The sequence below is a fragment of the Alternaria incomplexa genome (assembly GCF_024043165.1).
Source record: "Alternaria incomplexa strain BMP 0042 chromosome Unknown scaffold_1, whole genome shotgun sequence".
In the NCBI taxonomy this organism is placed as follows: Eukaryota; Fungi; Ascomycota; class Dothideomycetes; order Pleosporales; family Pleosporaceae; genus Alternaria; species Alternaria incomplexa.
Window position 1 is genome coordinate 6,684 of NW_026249850.1, and position 17,826 is coordinate 24,509.

The 17,826-nt window shown below is 51.9% G+C and overlaps 5 protein-coding genes across 5 annotated transcripts; 1 reads left to right on the top strand and 4 right to left on the bottom strand.

Moving 5' to 3' along the window:
* Nucleotides 1–1,010: 1,010 nt before the first annotated feature.
* On the bottom strand, nt 1,011–2,387 carry J4E90_000001 (uncharacterized protein; the record flags this gene model as incomplete). Its single annotated transcript, XM_051429599.1, has 1 exon — nt 1,011–2,387. The coding sequence occupies one exon, from the start codon at nt 2,385–2,387 to the stop codon at nt 1,011–1,013; it is 1,377 nt and encodes a 458-aa protein (XP_051295086.1).
* A 1,906-nt stretch (nt 2,388–4,293) lies between these two features.
* Nucleotides 4,294–5,106, top strand: J4E90_000002 (uncharacterized protein; the record flags this gene model as incomplete). The annotated part of the gene is made up of 1 exon (XM_051429600.1): nt 4,294–5,106. One exon carries the CDS (start codon nt 4,294–4,296, stop codon nt 5,104–5,106), a length of 813 nt encoding a protein of 270 aa, XP_051295087.1.
* A 1,874-nt stretch (nt 5,107–6,980) lies between these two features.
* On the bottom strand, nt 6,981–8,543 carry J4E90_000003 (uncharacterized protein; the record flags this gene model as incomplete). The annotated part of the gene is made up of 1 exon (XM_051429601.1): nt 6,981–8,543. One exon carries the CDS (start codon nt 8,541–8,543, stop codon nt 6,981–6,983), a length of 1,563 nt encoding a protein of 520 aa, XP_051295088.1.
* Nucleotides 8,544–11,347: 2,804 nt separating this feature from the next.
* On the bottom strand, nt 11,348–11,896 carry J4E90_000004 (uncharacterized protein; the record flags this gene model as incomplete). The annotated part of the gene is made up of 3 exons (XM_051429602.1): nt 11,348–11,382; nt 11,439–11,510; nt 11,563–11,896. The coding sequence occupies 3 exons, from the start codon at nt 11,894–11,896 to the stop codon at nt 11,348–11,350; spliced, it is 441 nt and encodes a 146-aa protein (XP_051295089.1).
* Nucleotides 11,897–13,779: 1,883 nt separating this feature from the next.
* On the bottom strand, nt 13,780–16,612 carry J4E90_000005 (uncharacterized protein; the record flags this gene model as incomplete). The annotated part of the gene is made up of 2 exons (XM_051429603.1): nt 13,780–15,045; nt 15,095–16,612. 2 exons carry the CDS (start codon nt 16,610–16,612, stop codon nt 13,780–13,782), a joined length of 2,784 nt encoding a protein of 927 aa, XP_051295090.1.
* Nucleotides 16,613–17,826: the final 1,214 nt, after the last annotated feature.

The window sequence follows — 17,826 nt, forward strand, 5'->3', positions numbered from 1 at the left end:
AGCGTAGTCTGTATTCTAGCTTCCTTTAGTAGTTCTATCTAGTGTAGTTGATTATGTATTATAGGGTAGAGGTAGTTTTGGTGGGGTCTTAGCACAGGTGGACCGCGAAGCATGCTGGACCGCGAAGCATGCACCTACGTTAGTTAGAATAATTTTAATCGCTATTTTAGATTAAAATAGGCGATATTAGGTATCTAATATTGCTTCTAGACCTACTAATATCGCACCTGCTGCCGCTAATATTAGTCTTGCACCTAGCAATATTGTACCTAGGCCTGCTAATATTGCACTGCGGGTTACTAATATCGCACCCTAACATTGCTGCGCACGTACCAGAATTTGCACAATAATGGTCCGTTATTCTCTATCCTAATAAAGTTAGCCTTATCGCTCTTACTAAAATTTGCTTAGGGCCTGTAGCCCTAAGACGTCCTCTAGGGTAGGGCATAGGGAAGCAAGATGCACGTCACCTCGCCCATGAACTCCGCCTAAGAAGTCGCGCTCATCGACTACCACATGTTCTCCGCGACTATCGACTTTCCTCTCCGCAATGGGCATTGCATCGAGATTAGCACGTCGAAGCAGAGAGTTGCTGCGGGCGGTGGACTGGGGAAACTGCATTGGAAGGGCACGGGTATGGAGGTTGCGGGCGCGGCGTCGTGGGAGTTGAGGGATGGGACGAGTCTTGTTATGGTTGCGCAGGTTGATCACGCACAGGCGAACGGATGGGTTATGCTTTGGAAGGAGGGGCTGGATTCGCAGACGGTGGAGGAGCTTGTTGTTGTGGGTGTTGCGCAGATTGAGGGGTATAAGAGCATGATTAGGCAGAGTAAGACGTCCGCGGTCGGGGTTGTGGCGAACAAATAGGCGGGTGACTTGTTGTCTGGGTAGAAGGGTCGCTTAGTGTTCTCTACTGTCGCGTTGACGAAGCGAAAAGGTGACGATGGAGTGACTGGACTCTAGGAGATGTGCGATCCAATTCACTATATACATGTGCATCATCTCTACTGTTACCGTAGCGGCAGAGACTTGTCCTCGGCGACCTCGCCTGCATCCTTCACCGGCACCGCCTCCGGGCTCGCAGCGGGCGTCAACCACGCCGCAGGCGCATCACTTTGCGCTGCCTTCTTCGCATCCTTCACCCTCTTGTTGACGAACCCCGGTTCAGGGCTCGCCCATTCGTAGCCAAAGCCATCACCGAGCACCTCTTGGACCCCCTCGGCGAGGATCTGCACTGCCTTCCTGCGGTTCCTGCTCCACTCCCACGCGCGGTACCACCGGCCTGCTTGAACCGCAGTCTCCTTGCCGCCCTCCAATCCATCGAGAATAGATCGCCAAACGAGCATTGTCTTCTCCAACTCGGGTGCGCGCGAGACACCGATGACACTGACACCCAGCTTGGAGCCACCGACGTCGTCGATGGACTCGTGGGTCCAGGGCACGCCCGATGCGGGATCTCCGCGGGATCCACACAGCGCGCCAGCAGATATCCATGTCTCGAGCGCGAAGCGGATGGCGATAACCTCGATGCGCTCGCCGTAGTCGTCGCAGAAGTGGCTCGCTTTGCGCACTGCCTCGCGGAGAGAAGATGGGGCAGGGTGCCAGTCTCCGAGGCCACCAACGGGTATGCCGTCGTGTCGGAGGAGGCCCATACCAAGGATGGAGGCGTTCGGGACGACGTCGACGCCTGCATTCTTCAGGCGCAAGATGCCGCGCGGGCCGGCGAGCGACTGGTTCTGGAGCGTGAAGTTGGCGTAGGACTGCACCGCATCGAGTGGCTCGCCGGTCTCGCGGAGGATGAGCTCAGCCATGTCGCCCAGCACGTCCAGTGGGTATCCACAGATACCAATATACCGAACTGTGCCCTCTTTGTCCCTAAGGCGGCGGAGTTCCTTGACTGCTTCCAAAACCTCCGCCGGGCTCACGAACTCGACGTCGTGGCAGTATACCATGTCCAGGTATTCAGTGTGTAGTCTCTCCAAACTCCTGTTGACGCTCTGGCGCACCCACTCCTTGCTGTAGTCGAACTCTTCGCTCCCTGTCCGCCCGACCTTGGTCAGGATCATGTATGAGTTGCGCGGGAACGTCTCCCGAACGAATGGTGTCGCAAGCGCATCGCCGAGCAGTTGTTCGGATGGGCCGTAGTAAGGCGAGGTATCGAAAGCGCGAATGCCGTGTGTGAGCGCCGAGGTCACGAGACCAGTTGTGTCGAGCGCGAAGGGGTCGGTGTTGTACTGGGAGTTGAACGTGGCCGTACCGAAGACGAGGGGAGGGAGGATGGACGACAGCGGGGTGCGCCGGCCATTGGCGAAGGAGTATGGAATAGGCTTCTGGCGCGTGGGCAGACTGCTGACAGTCGAGGGGTGTTCGATGGGCGTTGTCGCCATGGTCGCGACTGTGTGGGCTGCTGAGCAGGCTATTGGCGGGCCGAGTACCGTCGCGTCGCTGCTGCGATGTCTATAGCGGGGTGTTCGCTTCGCGGGAGGATGCAAGCGATGCGCGCGAAGCAGGATGACGAGTCGAGGTAGGGATCTCGTATGTTGTCTTTGCAGTCGTAAAGTTGAGTATGCAAAACGTGGAAGAAGGAAAACAGTCGGCAGCCCGCGGTTTAGGCTCGCGCATGCCACGCTCCGAAAGCGTGAAATCTATGCCTCACCATCCACCGTTTCGGTTGTGGTAAGGCGCCGCACCGCGATGGCAGGAACAGATGGACTAACGGTCGACCCGCATGACGCCATCTGCATCTGGAACGCGTTTCCTGGCGCTGGGACGGCGGTAATTGGTCGAGATGGAAAAGTCGAAAGGATGATTCATGGATGTTGTGTGATCAAAGAAGGGTCCACCGCTCAAAAAAGACCCTGCCTCGGCCGCCAATCTTGATTAGTGCCGAAGCATCGGGCGCGCATCTCAACATGCGAACGCCGACACACTACTCCCGCCGGGCTTGGAGAGCTGACATGTCCGCTAGGTCGCTGCCTGGGCCGTTGCAGCGCCGTCACAAGTTTTGATGCGAGCTGCCTGCTGACTGCAGATACTGATACGGAGACGCTAGCGCAAGACATTCCGCAGCTAATCGGGCCACCATGCCTCCACAAAATGGTGCAAGCATGCGGCAGGGATGAACATCGCGGACTTCCTTTCCTGTCTTCGACAACTTCGAATTGCGGCCTTGATGTTGCGCATCCGACGCTGTTCCCTACTCCTTTGCTCCGGTGTGAGCAGGACGCTGCAATCCTCCACCTCCGTCACGTGAATGTACCCCGCCATCCCTTTTGTGCCTGATTACGTATGCAGGCAGCGGCCGCCGTCACAACGCAATGGCTGCTCTCGCGCCGTGTTCTTTCCTATCGCCGCGTTTTCATTACAATTTTTCGATGCAACTTCATGCGAAAACTGCGAGACACTTTCGCGACAGCGAATAGGCGTCACGGCGAGTCTTCATTGTTGCCTGGAGAGGCGCGCAGATGTTCGACGTCGCTGAACGGTACATGAACAAGGAGTTGAATGACTGAGTTGTACACAGGTTCCTGATGTGCGAAGGAGCTTGTCTAGTAACTCCCAGGGCTACACCGGATTCGGCCTGGGGTATGGTCTTCAAAAGTGACTAGCTCCTTCGTAGCCTGCTGCTGGCTGCTATGGCTGTCTGGTCTCGCTGTTCATCCACAACACAGGCTTCCAAGGTTGGGTCGGCGAAACGACACTGCGTCGACGTCTTCAAATCATGGTGGCGGTGATGTTGCGCATCTGTGCATTAATTCATCTACATCTATTGTGCGCGAAATGCTGTACAGGCCGTTCTATGTTATGGGCAGGTCGCCACTCGCGGATCGGTACCGTCACGACGCCGCTATGCAATGCTCGTCAGCCTTGGTACACCCACCACGCGGCACAGGGCATCTTTTCGCTACTTGCATTGGCCTCAGGCAACATCGGCGCTCACGGTGGCTCGCTTCTCATTACTGCATAAGGTGTCGAATACATGGATGGAAGCAGGCTGAGCAAGCCAACAGGGTTTCATTGGATAGCACTCACTTGTTCAGCTGTGATGATCGAAGGCATTTGCATTGATTGCAGAACAGGTGCGTACGTTGCAGCAACGGGGAACTATAAGATGTTGTCTTGTTTGGCTTCTTGGTCAGATTCGTCGTCCACATGCTCACTTTATCCTGGTGGTGCTGGTTGTCTTACTTCGAGTTTGTCAACCCCATATATTACAGACATCGCCTTCTGAAAAAGAGCGCTTAACTTTGCGCAGCCTGTTTTCTGCCTTTAGCCCCCACATTTGTATTCACGATGCTCAAAATCACGTTCAAATCACCTCGTCCACCGGACATGGCCCAGCCCGCCATGCTGGTCTATGATCTATCCGATGCCCAAATGCCGCATCAACTAGCCCAGTGCGACCGTGGAACTGGGTCTCTTCCAGCTTTAGGAAGTCTGTCGTCAGAGGAGGAGTTGTTCAGTACAAGTGATCATGCAAACAAGTTGACCCTGGGCGCAGAACATGGCGCAAAGCCTATTGAGGACGAGTCTCCAACTACGAAGCGAATCGATCAACTGGACACAAGGTTACTGAGCATAGTAGAGAGACTGAATAGTATGGAGGCACGATTGACCGGCATTGAGCGCACTGCAAACAGAAGCGACGCTGTAGCAGCCCAGGTCCAGGAGGTTCAAGAAGAGGTGGTCAGGATCCAGGGTAATATCAACGAAGCCTATGACAACGGCGGAACTTTTCCAGACCGCTCTACTGAACCCACGGCCTTGAACATTACGAAGTATGATGCGGACAATGCCGAGATTGTGACATCCCTCTCACCTACGATCGCAGCGTCCGAGTGTCCATCTTGTCGAAGTCTTGCAGCTGAGCGAAGCTCGACGACTCTAAAGCTTGAGGAAAGCCTGGAACACGGATGTCAACTGTGCGCATTGCTTTTCGAAATTGCACGAGCATATGTCACAAGTTCATATCGCCCAGAACCGGAAGTTGACGAAGTTGTGGTGCAGAACAAAAGCGCAAGTCTTCCTACGGTGTACGTATCGAATAGACCCAGTGGTTGGATTTACGGTACATGCTACCTCGACATCTTTGAAGGTACGGACTGATTCGACATGGCACTGAACAAACAGCAACTAATTGTCGGATGCAGATCCTCTTGACCAACTACCACGATATCCGATCCTCGCACACTCAAAGAGTCTCCCGGCTCCTCCTAGGGATCCCAACATTGGTTCCGAGGGCTTCTTGTGTAATATACCTACGTGGATCAAGAAATGCGCGCAAGACCACCCGGAATGCGCGGTACAAGGCACGACGTATCTGCCAAAACGAGTACTGGATCTAGCGCCTCTACGCGAAGGGCAAGACCTCATTCTCCACGAGCCTGAATCACAGGCTGGCGATTACATCTGCTTAAGCCACTGTTGGGGCGACAGTCAACCAGTACGAACAATGTCCGCGACGCTTGCAGAATTCAAGACTGGGATACCACTTACTACATTACCACAGACATTCTGTGATGCCATCACCGTAGCGCAGTATCTAGACATTCGGTATCTCTGGATCGACTCATTGTGCATAATTCAGGATGATCTGGATGACTGGGAGGTGCAGGCAGCTCAAATGGCCGACATTTATGGCAGAGCATTTCTCACGATTGCAGGAACTAGTGCAGCGAATGCGAACGCGGGTCTATTCGCGAAAAACTCCAAATTAGAGCTGAGATGCGCACGACGTCAGCCGCTATCGGGCGATCCATCCTTATCGCTGATCTACCGTGAAGCCACAACTCATACACAGCTAAGACTATCGAGCGTGGAGGCTAGGAACAAGTTTCATGATGAGAACACAGAAGATGAAGCTGCGGCCAACGACGATTCTATTCCATATCCTCTACTCAGCCGATCGTGGACTTTCCAGGAACATCTCTTGAGCCCGCGCATTGCTCAATTCACGCATAAGGAGATTGTCTGGGAATGCTCTCGCGAAACGTGGTGCTGTTGTACTACGGGAAACCATCTGCTGCACGGAAGAAAGCACTTTGCGGCAGCTTTACTCTCGCCGGGTCGCGCGGTACCAGACAACCCGTCTAATAACCCTGATCTTCCGAATTCGTATCAGGTGTGGTATGATCTTGTTGTCCGTTATACATCCAAGAAACTGGCTTATGACGAAGATCGCCTCACAGCTCTGTCCGGCCTCGCGCAACGAGCGCAGTATATTCTGGGCTCTACATACCTTGCTGGGCTATGGTCAGGAGATCTTCTTGCAGGCCTTTGCTGGTACTCTGCCAATCGCTCCACTTCTAGCGATTCAAGCGGTTGGTGGATTGCTCAAGGCTCCCATTTGGAAGGAGGTGACATGGAACATGCGCCATTGCTGGCTCGTCGGCCCATTCAATACCGTGCGCCTTCATGGTCGTGGGCGTCAGTCGAAGGCGGTATCGCCTGGTTAGAATCTGTTCCACAAGCCGGCAACTTCATTGTGCGTGGGTATGACTGCGTTGCGGCAAGCCAGGAACCGACAGGTCGTGTCAAGAGCGGGTACTTGGATGTGGAATGCAAGGTAGTGGAATGCCAGTATGACGGTTTCTTTCACGGCGCACACTACAGAGTTGGACGAGATCAAGCATGGGCGATCTTCGATGCGGATTTACCGTTCCAGTCTGCGCCGTACAATACGGTGCTTCCTGTTGGTGGAAAGGTTCACTGCATAGTCATTGGCGACACAAGCCAGATATACCGGTCTTCGTATGATCGAGACTACGCTGTCTTGATACTAAGAAAAAGTCAGGCTAGCCCGGAATTATTCGAAAGGGTCGGACTATGTAGAAACTCGTCATCGGATTTGTGGAAGAAGCTGTTCGAGACTGCATCGTGGCGGCGCCTGATGATTGTGTAGAAATCACGGGAACTGTTTGCCTAATGACGGATATGAAAAGTAGCCAGTAGCACACGTTCCAATCACGACCCATTATTTTTCAGTACCTCCGCTCGATGCTTGGTTTCACCCAATGCGGCCCCTCTGCGCACGTCTTTCCAAAGTTCCAAGTGTCCATATTCGACCTATCCCAGCCACTAACGTACTTCCTGTCCTCTGGGTCATGATGACCATCCGGCTGCTTCGCACGACCAATATACAATGCCTTGGCAAAGTAGCAATGTCGCCCATGCCAGGTGTACTGCATACATTCGTCGTGTTCAGTACACCCAACTCTGCAAGCATCGAGGCTCGTATGGACCGTGGAGTTATCTGGGAGCTGAAACCCCGCGTCGAAGGCTGCGTCCCAGTTCTCGCGCTGCGGGTATTCGCCTTGCAAGGCGGAGAGCAGGGCGCGGTATAACAGGTTGCGATAGCGCATAGGAAGGTTACTCTTCGCTTTCCATTCGTTCTCCCATGACCAAAGGTCTTTGTAGAGATCTGGATCGGTTTTGTGTAGGCTGATGACGGGCTCGCACCAGTGGTCTTTACCAAAGGGAATGTTTTCGAGTCTATGGGGGCTGAACATGGGCCATAGACCGCTGACATCGATCCCGGCTTTGTCGTGCAGCGCCCACCCTAGTATGCTGTCGCCACAACAATCGGCCCTGATGTCTTCTTTGTATTCTGTGGTGAGACGAGGACCCTTGAGACCGAAGGCGTTGCGATGGCGATCAACGAGTCGATGCGCAGCGGCTTGGGAAAGTATGAAGCCGGCGCCTCCGTACGCGAACCACACTTGTTTCTTCACGTTAGGCTGCGCGTCAGAATGGTACGTTCGTCCGGGCGAAGGCGATCCAAAATAGTAAGGCAGCGAGCTATTGTAGTTCTCCAAAAGACGGAAGACATTGTCCCAGAAGATGTATGTATCGCTCTCCAGGAAGACGTACCACTCAGCCGCCTTGTTGTGATCAATCGCTTTTTGCACTTCCGGTAGGAATTTATACTTGTCAAGCCTCCAACCTTCATGACCCTGTTGTAGCTTCGTGCCCTGGCGACTTGCGTTCTTCTGCGTCTCGTAAACGACGTAGTCCTCTGATTTCAGGTATGTGTTCGGTGGCAAGTCTGCGAGAACGTCGATAGTTCGGTGGTCGCGACCATAGGTATGATTGCCATCTGAGACGATCAAAACATTGGAGATGCACTTTATGACTGTTGAGAGCTGAGCATCCGTTCGTGATTTGTCGTCTGCTGATCCGGTCTTTAGGATGACCTGAACCTTCGAGAGCAGATGCACTGGGAAGAGAGCGCATTCGTCTGTGGAGCCGTCTCTCCATTCAGAGTATTTTATCTGTTTGAACTGTGTCGTAGTGTTCCAGGTCCAGAAGTCCAGCCCATTGTCGCCTTGCCAGTTGGCTCCATGCGGTAGCGGCGCGAATGGCTTTGGGTGGAAGGCTTGCTTCCCTAGGATATCGCTCGGTAGAGATTCGATGTAAGCCCAGTCGAGGAGGACGCAGAAATTGACTCCGATGGCTATGCCAATGACAGCGAACAGCAGCCGAAGGGTGCGCCCGGTGGCGAAAGACCTGACACTGGGTAAGACGCGGTGTGAGCCTGTAAGCATAATGGAGATTGTGTGTAGGCGTCGCGTCACAAGACTCTACGTCATTTCGAGTTCGTCCAAAGCAAAGATACGCCAGGAATCTGGCACTGGATGTGCGAACGTCGAAAGATCGCAGCGCGTATGGGTGCACATGCTTGTCGCACTGCTGGCCCGGGAGATTCGATAGCGACACCATGACATCTTAGGCGCCCTTCTTGGGGTGGTCGCCTTAACTGACACCCCTTCCAGCAGGATTGCGCCGCGAGACAGGGTGGTGTCAGTTAGCGAGGTTTGCCCGTTGTGATAACGACGATGCCGCCACCCGCGCCTACCTAGGTAGCTCATCGGGCCCGGGCAAGCAGCCCTCCGTGTCTCCGTCGCAGCTTTCCCCCTTCTCACACATGGGCTCGTACAGCCGAAGAGTCGCCATTGTTGTCGATTGATCATTTTGGCAGGATGCGCAACGGAGTTCCTTATCGCAAGTAGCGGATCAAAATTATTGCGTAACCACGTCGGGTGCGGGGCGTAGGGCGAATGCAGACGCTTCGTGGCTGAGCAGATGCCGCCAGGTAACCACAATATTGTAGCAGTGCACAAGCCGGCCTGGTCAAAGACGGGTCAGTACTCCGTGTAGAAATTGCGCGAAGATTGTACCTAGGTGTTAGGAGCTAATTATCTTAGGCAGATTGCGCGTATACTGTAGCACGGATAGCAGTCTCCGTTCGTGACCTTGAGAGGCTCAGCCGTTGTCGCTTCGCCCATGTCGCTTCAATACTAGCGCTAGGCAACAGCGCCTGGGAATATCGTGCTTGCAGGTGGGCGCAAGCCTGTTGCTTCTCTCCACATTTCTCAACTATCGGACAAGAGGCAACGATGAAACGGAGGAGCAGCCTACGCTTTCAGATTTAATCGCCGCTCTCCATACTGATGATTGAAACCATGTCTGGTCCAAAGCAATCGAACGGACTCAGGATCATGCGCGCCCCGAACATGAGACGCGGCGGTGTATGGGATGCTCTAGATAACGAAGATCCCAGAGCATGTATCATCCTGCCCGAGGGCCATGAAAAGCGCGTCAACTTTGAGGAGTCGAAGCTTTGGATACGTGATTGCATCTCGACGCACACCGAATGCAAAACCCCAGCACGGACCGCGTTGATAGATCTGAGAGTGCTGGATTGTCATAACAGAGTCATCGTTGCAGCTCCAAAAGATTGCGCATACGTCGCACTCTCGTATGTTTGGGGCAAGCACACAGCGGAAGATACTCCACAATTTCCTCGGCTACCGGACAAACTCCCTCGTACCGTTGAGGACAGCATCGAGGCTACGATAAGGCTCGGTTATCGGTACCTATGGATTGACAGACATGTATGATTCATAGTATCACGCTTTATACAATCGCTGATCAAGACAGTGTATCGACCAGAACGATGGTGCAGCCCAGCGACACCAGATTAATCAGATGGGAAATATCTATTCAGGAGCACAAGTGACTATCATTGCGACCGCTGGAGCAGACGCAAATTACGGGCTCCCAGGAGTAACCTGTGACTACAAGAATCCTTTGTCTTACTCACAACTTGAGCATGACTCTAGCGGACATTTCCGGAGGCGTATCGTTGAATCCGTGCTGAAGTCTGTCTGGTACACGAGAGGCTGGACGTATCAGGAAGGATATTTGTCAAGACGGCGAATGTACTTCACACATTACTGCGTGTTGTATTTGTGCGATAATTATCGCCAGAATGAGGAAGACTTTCACGCGATCTTTGCTTCACTGCGGAACACAGCCACGACGCCAGATCTTTGGGACATGGAGCAGATGATGTACGATTACACGGGACGTCATCTAACAAACGATCATGATGCGCTCAACGCTATCATTGGCGCTCTCGAAGCGCAGAATGCTGATCACATCTGGGGTGTGAATATTGCCATAGAAGACTCCAGCACATTCTTTTTCCTACATTGGACACATTCCTCACCTGCTACTCGACGCAAGGAATTTCCTAGTTGGTCACCTATTGGTTGGTGTGGGCAGGTGCATTATCGCGACGGACGTCCTAGCCTCTCACATACCTGTTCAGTGGAAGTCTGGCTCGACGGCAGTCATGCTGCGATCTCCCAAAATGTCGGAAAATTGCGCTTACAACACTACATGCATGGGGCAGACAACTCCAAGTTCTTGAAACTAACGACTTTGGTAGTGAAGCTTGAGTTCATCCAACTTGAACGCCGTCCTGCTGGACTTTACGTTAAGGTGCCCTATAGTCCAACGCTCGATGTCTTTATCCTCCCATTCTGGGATAATAATCAAGCGATCAAACCGGCTTCGGTTGATGGAAGGATTGAACTACCTTGTGTTGTGGTTTTGGAGCCTGATCATCGCATGTTCATGGAGCAGGACATAAGATTTGAGGAGCAACTGCAGATAATGATTTTGCGTCAATACGGAGACCATTACGAGCGTATCGGGTGTTTTACTTGGAATGATGACAGAAGTGTACATGGATTCGCCCAAGACAAACAAGGATGCATGCATCCGCGAAGTCGGCTACGTTCACCTGAACACGGCGATGGTAGGTACTGGCTAAGGCATGGTGTTATGACCACTTTCCTTTTAGGCTAGTCGAGCAAAAAACGGCATGAAGGAACAAGGATACATGCAACGCATATCGATCCGAAAACGCAGACGCCGACTCATCATCATGTTTCTATCCCGCGGCTTTAGAAGTCGTTCTTCAGTGACACGACACTCGAACTGCGCAGCAAGCTCTACATGACTTGTCATCGTTACGCGAACTCCACGCACAACAATCTAATTATACTTTCTGCCAGTGCATCTTCATCATCCCAACTAGTAACTTCAGCTCCGGAACTGTCGCAACGAAGTTCGCAACGTATTATACGTACCTGCAGAAGAATGAGGAAGCTGAATATGCATCCAAACCTCATTATCGGTGGGCAAAGCAAGCATGAGGTCATCTGCAACCAGTTAGCGCGAGACGCGGTTTGAGCGAGCAATACAAGTACGTACGAGTGCCGCAGTATAACACGTCCTGATGCTTCTCGCGCGCATATTCAAACCTTGGGGTCTGTCCGTATCCGTCATGGCCGTCGATCCACCACAGGCCCTTGGGTGAATAGTCATCGCCGTATCCGCCCTCAACAACGGCCATAATCCACTCTCGACTGACCAGGCGACCGCCTACCAACTTGGAGACCGCGGCATTCTTCAGCTCGCCCATGTGCGCTGGGGTTGCACTCTTTACATTGCCGTCGGTGTCCTCACGGTCGGGCTCAGGACGGTCGGCGATGAAGCGGCCGTTGACTTCAATAATGAATGCGTTAGGAAGGTCGGACTTGCGCATATTGTGACAATTTTTACGAGGCTGTAATAGATCCGCAGTGGAAGGGTTCGACAAGGCCTGGAAGCTGGAATTCGGGACGTTACAAGAGCAGTCTTAAGTCTTTCTTTTACTCACACTTTGGCCGCTCGTACTGTTGCTCGATGTTAAATTTGTTGCTCTATATGATGCGCCCTGTGCTGCGGGAAATCTGCCAGTCTGGAAAGTCTCACACGTCACTTGACTGCTCTTAGCCGTTCTACTCCGCCGATAGGTACATAAGTCTTGGTGTAGTAACAGTGCATACCAAGACTTGTCGCGGATTTGGAAATAGTACTACCTTTCCACATATCCACAAAGCATTGTGGTATTTAAAGAAGCCTAGTGCCTGCGGTACGCAGGTACAAAGGCGCCGTGTGCGTCGTCGACTCGGTATATGTTAGAGCTATCGAGATGGTTAGCTCGGAATGGACTAAAGCCACGACAAGCACATCTGCGCACATGCTCGGGTTGGGCCGCGATAAACTGGTGGTATGTGCGTATCCCACAAGCGATCGAGTTAGAAGACGCTGAAGTCGTCGCGTGATGCAAATGCGCGGCGCACCCCGCTTCCTAAGCTGCGAGCCCTTTCCTTTGTTCGTGCGCGCCCACCGTTACCGCACATGTCACAGAGAACGAACACTTGTTGCGCAACGGGGATGTATCACTGCTTGCGTTCATCATTCATCGTGAGCTCGGTCACAATCCCTAACATTTTTGGCTTCTAGCCCAGCGACTACTATCGCTTTTTCCTTGCTCATCCTTAATCTGACACCACAATAGTTATAGGCCATGCTTTATTATTTGGGCTCGATTCTTACGGCCGTATCACCTTCCATTCGAAAGCCCGGGGGACAGAGTACTGCCGGTGCGCGTCCTACTATTGTCAGCACAACCATATCAATCGAACATTTAGATAACCTTGAGTAATAGCATCTGTCTTACCAACGTCCAACAATGAAGGAATTAGCTTCATTCCATCATGTCCCGAACTCCCACTCAGGCGAGGTCCTGCGCAGAAGTTAATCAAGCACTCTCAAAAGGAAGCGGAGAGCTGTTTTTGACGTAGCTATAGTGTAACTAACCGTCCGAAAACATCGTAAGAGGATTCGTGGTTCCTCCCGGTTGATACGGCTGCAGTATATCGGACCGTGAAGTCCAGTACAGATCGGAAGGCTTCGAATTGCGCGACTCATCTATCAGACGACCCAAAAAGAGGACGTTAGGTTTAGAACCAGTACACAAGAAGCCGCCGAAGAGGTTAATTAGCGCGGCATCGTTACGACCCCCCAAGGCGACCGCCAGCTTCTTATCGCGATCTTCGAGCTCACGAGCAGACGATGGTGCAGTGACGAATTTACAGTCCACTTCGACCAGGAAGCTTTGGCTTAGGCTTTCGTTTGACATGTTGGTGTGCTGAGGGGGTCGCTGGGAAGGAACGGAAGGCCAGGGATGTTACACTGCTCTTAAGTGTTCCGTGGAGTTGTCCTTACATTTCTTATTATGCCATGAGTTGTGCAGCTAAAAGATCCCAGCTTTTGGAAGGGCGTCAAGGATAGCATTATACGGTATGGGGAAACGGAAATCACCGTGACGGAATGGCTTCGTGGGCTAAAAGAAGAACGGTGACCGAATGCTTAGAAGATCTTTTGGACAAGGCAGGGAGGGTTAAAGAACATTGGGGTTGAAGATTAAAGTAGAGCTATCTTTAAGATGTTAAATAATATGTATAGTAAGTTAAGGAACATTATAAGCTTCTACAAAAAGATATCTGAATAAACTACGTGTTATGAATAAATAGTAATAATTTAATACTTTGTTGCTTCGCTTACGTAAGAGCATCATAGCTAAACTTACACGACTAAGCTTCAGTCTACTAGTCTGCTCCGATCAAGCCCTCGTATTCTTGGCGTAACTAACCATCTTGCCAGTGTGCGTCTCAGCTCATCTCTAGCAGCCGGCTTCGTTAGATAGTCGTCCATACCTGCATCCCAACACCTCTCTCTATCGCCCTTGATTGCGCTAGCGGTCAACGCAATGATCGGCAGCTCCCGTACTTGCTCGTTGAACAAAGTCTTGTCGTTGCGGATGCGCCGCGTGGCCTCATATCCGTCGACAATTGGCATCATGCAGTCCATTAGTATGGCATCGGGCCGAAGTTCTGTCGACTCCTTGCAAAGGAAATCGAGTGCCTCTTGGCCGTTCCATACGGCTGAGACGACAAAGCCTAGCTTTTTCAATGCGATGGAGATCACTTTCCGGTTGATGGGATTGTCCTCCACGAGTAAGATGTGGTTGCCGATCCCTGGTGTGTTCGTGATTGCGAAGGAGTCGAACGTCAAGCCGTCCGTACCATCGGGAGGACTGAGGTGGCGAGCCTTCTTGGTGTTCGCGTTCTCTTCAGGATTCTGTATCTTTGCCCGGCCAGGTAAAGCGGTCGATATGAGTAGACCATGACTTGGCCCATGGTAGATCTGGAAAGGGATCTTGCAAGTTGCGGTGGTGCTTTCTGCATGAACGGATTCCAGCCCGATGTGCCCACCCATAAGCTCAACTAATTGTCGGCAAATTGCCAAGCCCAGCCCAGTGCCGCCATAGAGTCTTGCTGTTGAGCCATCGGCCTGGCTGAACGGTTTGAAGAGTTGTTTGATCGCTTCTTCCGAAATGCCTACTCCGCTGTCCTTCACAACGAATTTGAGGATAACTTGGTTGTCCTTCTTTCCGGCCTCGTGAACGCTAAGTGCAATGTGACCCTCCTGTGTGAACTTGAGACTATTTCCAATCAAGTTGGTGAGAATCTGGCGCAACCTCCAGGGATCTCCCAGGAAGAGTGCATCAGGCTTGAGATCGCACCTAAAGTTCAGAGACAGGCCTCGTTCCCTTGCCTGAAGTCGCAATGGGATAAGTGTGTCGCTAATGAGCTTGTAAGGCGAGAAGGGTATTTGCTCAATATCCATGTGACCAGATTCCATCTTGCTGAAGTCCAGCACATCGTTGATGAGAGTGAGGAGAAATTTTGCGCTCTCTTCAATGGAGTTGCTGAATTCCAATTGTTCTTCATTGAGCCCACAATCAGAAAGGTGCTCACTCAGACCAATGATTCCGGATATTGGAGTACGGATTTCGTGAGACATCTAGGTAATCATCAGCTTGAGTCGCGGATTCGTTCAGAGCGTGACCTACATTTGCGAGAAATCTACTCTTCAAATTGCTGGCATCGAGCGCGGCTTTCTCTTTGGCGACGAGTCTCTTGTTCTCCGTCAGTAGGACAGACCGCGCCTTTTCTTCGGTGATGTCAAATGTGAGAGCTAGTGCAGCCTGCACAACATCCTCACTTGTTGCGCTCCCATCCACGCATGGAGGGACATGTTCTGCAACAAAACGAGTCCGGAAATAACGATCATCTTCCCAATGTTCCACGATCGGACTGAAGGTGCGTCCCTTGAGAACTCCTTGGATAGTATGAACCAATTCTTGGTCTGGGTTGCGATATGTCTCTTCCGGTGATTCAATGTACGGTATATCTTGTTCTCCTCTGGTACTTTCCAAAAGTTTTACGACCCTACTAGGGTCCCACTTTAAGCGCCCCTCGCATATATACATTTGATTGGTCTTGTCGATTCCCCACAACATAACATCCGTTTGCGCGAAAAGTGTGATGATTGACTGCCGTCGTATGTCTGCCTTAAGCCGAGCAACGACCCATTCGTGAATGTCCATCATGGACACGTACCAGCGAAGGACCTTTCCTTTGGCATCTCGATATGGTTCGGCGCGTATCAAAAACCAGCAGAAGGTTCCGTCTGAGGCCCTCCGGTAACGAGCTTGATGCGTCCAATGCGAGCGTTCATGCTGGATAACATCAGCCCAGGCCGATGTCATTTCCTGGACATCATCGGGAAACATTGTGGATATCCATCCGCTTCCTAAACTCTGTTCTTCATTCAACCCTGAGAACGAATACCAAGACTTGGATAATTTGACAACTTGCCCATCTTTGTCCATTGTTGCGATAATGTGAGGAATGATAGCGTAGGCGACGTCCGATGTATCAGTTTTGTCTGAGGTATCATTGCTATCCAAGGAATGATAATCATTTTGTCGTTCGAAAGCATTGATTGGGTCTTTCTTTGCAGCTGGTGAAGCCGGCGCTGTTTGATGTGGCAAGGACGTCCGGTTGAAGGTGATCAAGAAGACGCCGTCAAGATCGGACGATAACCAGTGAACAGATGCTCGGGCTCTGACTACACTGGTAGCGTCATCGGAGTCGTTGGCGCTAGGTATGCCCGCTTGTGAGGAATACCGGGTAACGTATACATTGCTTTCGATGATTGCTTGTTGCTCAGCTTCATCGTCCCAAAAGTTATCGGCGTTTTGACAGTAATCTGTCGTAGAAACGTATCCGCGGATACTTTGTCTATTGGCAGCACCTGATTCGCTAATATCGATGGCAGCAGCTAGAATAGAACTCCAGGTCCACAGAACTGGTAAAGCACCAGGCAATGGAATCTGTGCAAGATCGGCAATATTTTCGCCAAGCAACGAGCCTTCTGTGGCAAAAGACGCGTCTTGTCGCAAGGGCGACAGGAGTCGGACGCTGCCTTCGTTTGCAGCGACGACGGTGCCGGAGCGGTTGAGTATCAGCGCTGGCGTGATCTGATGCGCAAGAATCGCCTGGGCATCAGGCATATCGCGCGCCATCTTGGGAGAGATAGACAACAAACTAGCAGACTGAGGTAATCTGGTGGTGGTGTTGATAACCGCGAAGGTGGTTATTAGGTGCAACACGTGCTGTGGTACGAGCTCTTACGTGGGGCCGTCGGAAGCGTTGCCCTAGCGAATAAGGATAGGAACTCAAGAAAGGGTCTAAAATTACCCCGAACAAGTCGCTCATCTCCACGCGCAGATTAACCACTGTGGTGTAGTAATCGGTCACATGATTAGGGGGAAAATAAGTACTCCGAACCCCTTTCGGGAGAAAGGGCAGCATCTTCAGACAAGAATACAACGCCGATTACCTACCGCTCTTCGCTTTGCCTTCTGCCGCGCCGATTGTGGGTCGAATACCTCCTGCCTCTGCCCGACAACTAGTTATGCTACAATAAATACCCTCATTCGTTATATTGGCCGTATGTCTCCACTCAGGCATCGTGCGTTACCCGACCGCGAAAAGCAGTCGTCATACCCGAATACACCTAGGTACCAGCAGTAGAGCAACACATACGAATAGTTACGCTCTCTAGTAAAACGCATATGCGCATGTGTTCGGGTCAAGCTGCGATAAACTGGTGGCTGATGCTGTCTGTCGTGAACGGAGTCGTGACCAAGGCGCCATGCTTGAAGCTCATGGAGATGACGGGCTCGACCGAACAAGCCCTGGTAATCAATACCACGAGATCTCCGGGAGTGACACGATTGCTAGCCAGCTGCGAGATCGAAGAGCTGTGAAGTTGAAGGCAGTAGAAGTTACGTGATGCATGTGCGTTATCGCGACGACCCCGGCGTTCGGGTTATCCTGCTCTATCGCTTCTCGAATTGCATCATCCGTGGATGCTCTTTCCTTTATTCTTGCGCCCAAACCTGTATCAGCGGATATTGCACAACGACATCTTCATGATTTAGTTCATCCCATAACGTAAACGATCTCCCAATGCACATCTTCATGCGTCAGCTATTCCAGCTGATCCCAGTGCGAAAGAAAGGCGCAAGTTGTGCGACCATCCAGCTCAACTAGCTCTACACACGAACAAGACCAGGATTCCTTGCCCGATTCAAGGCTTTACGGAGAGGAGAACTAAACAACAGCCTGAGTACCGAAAGGATTGAATCCTCAACCCATTTCAGCCCCAGCATGCACGAATCCAGCGTGGCACCCAAACACCATCTCGCAGCCACTACCCCTTCGTCTCTAGCCG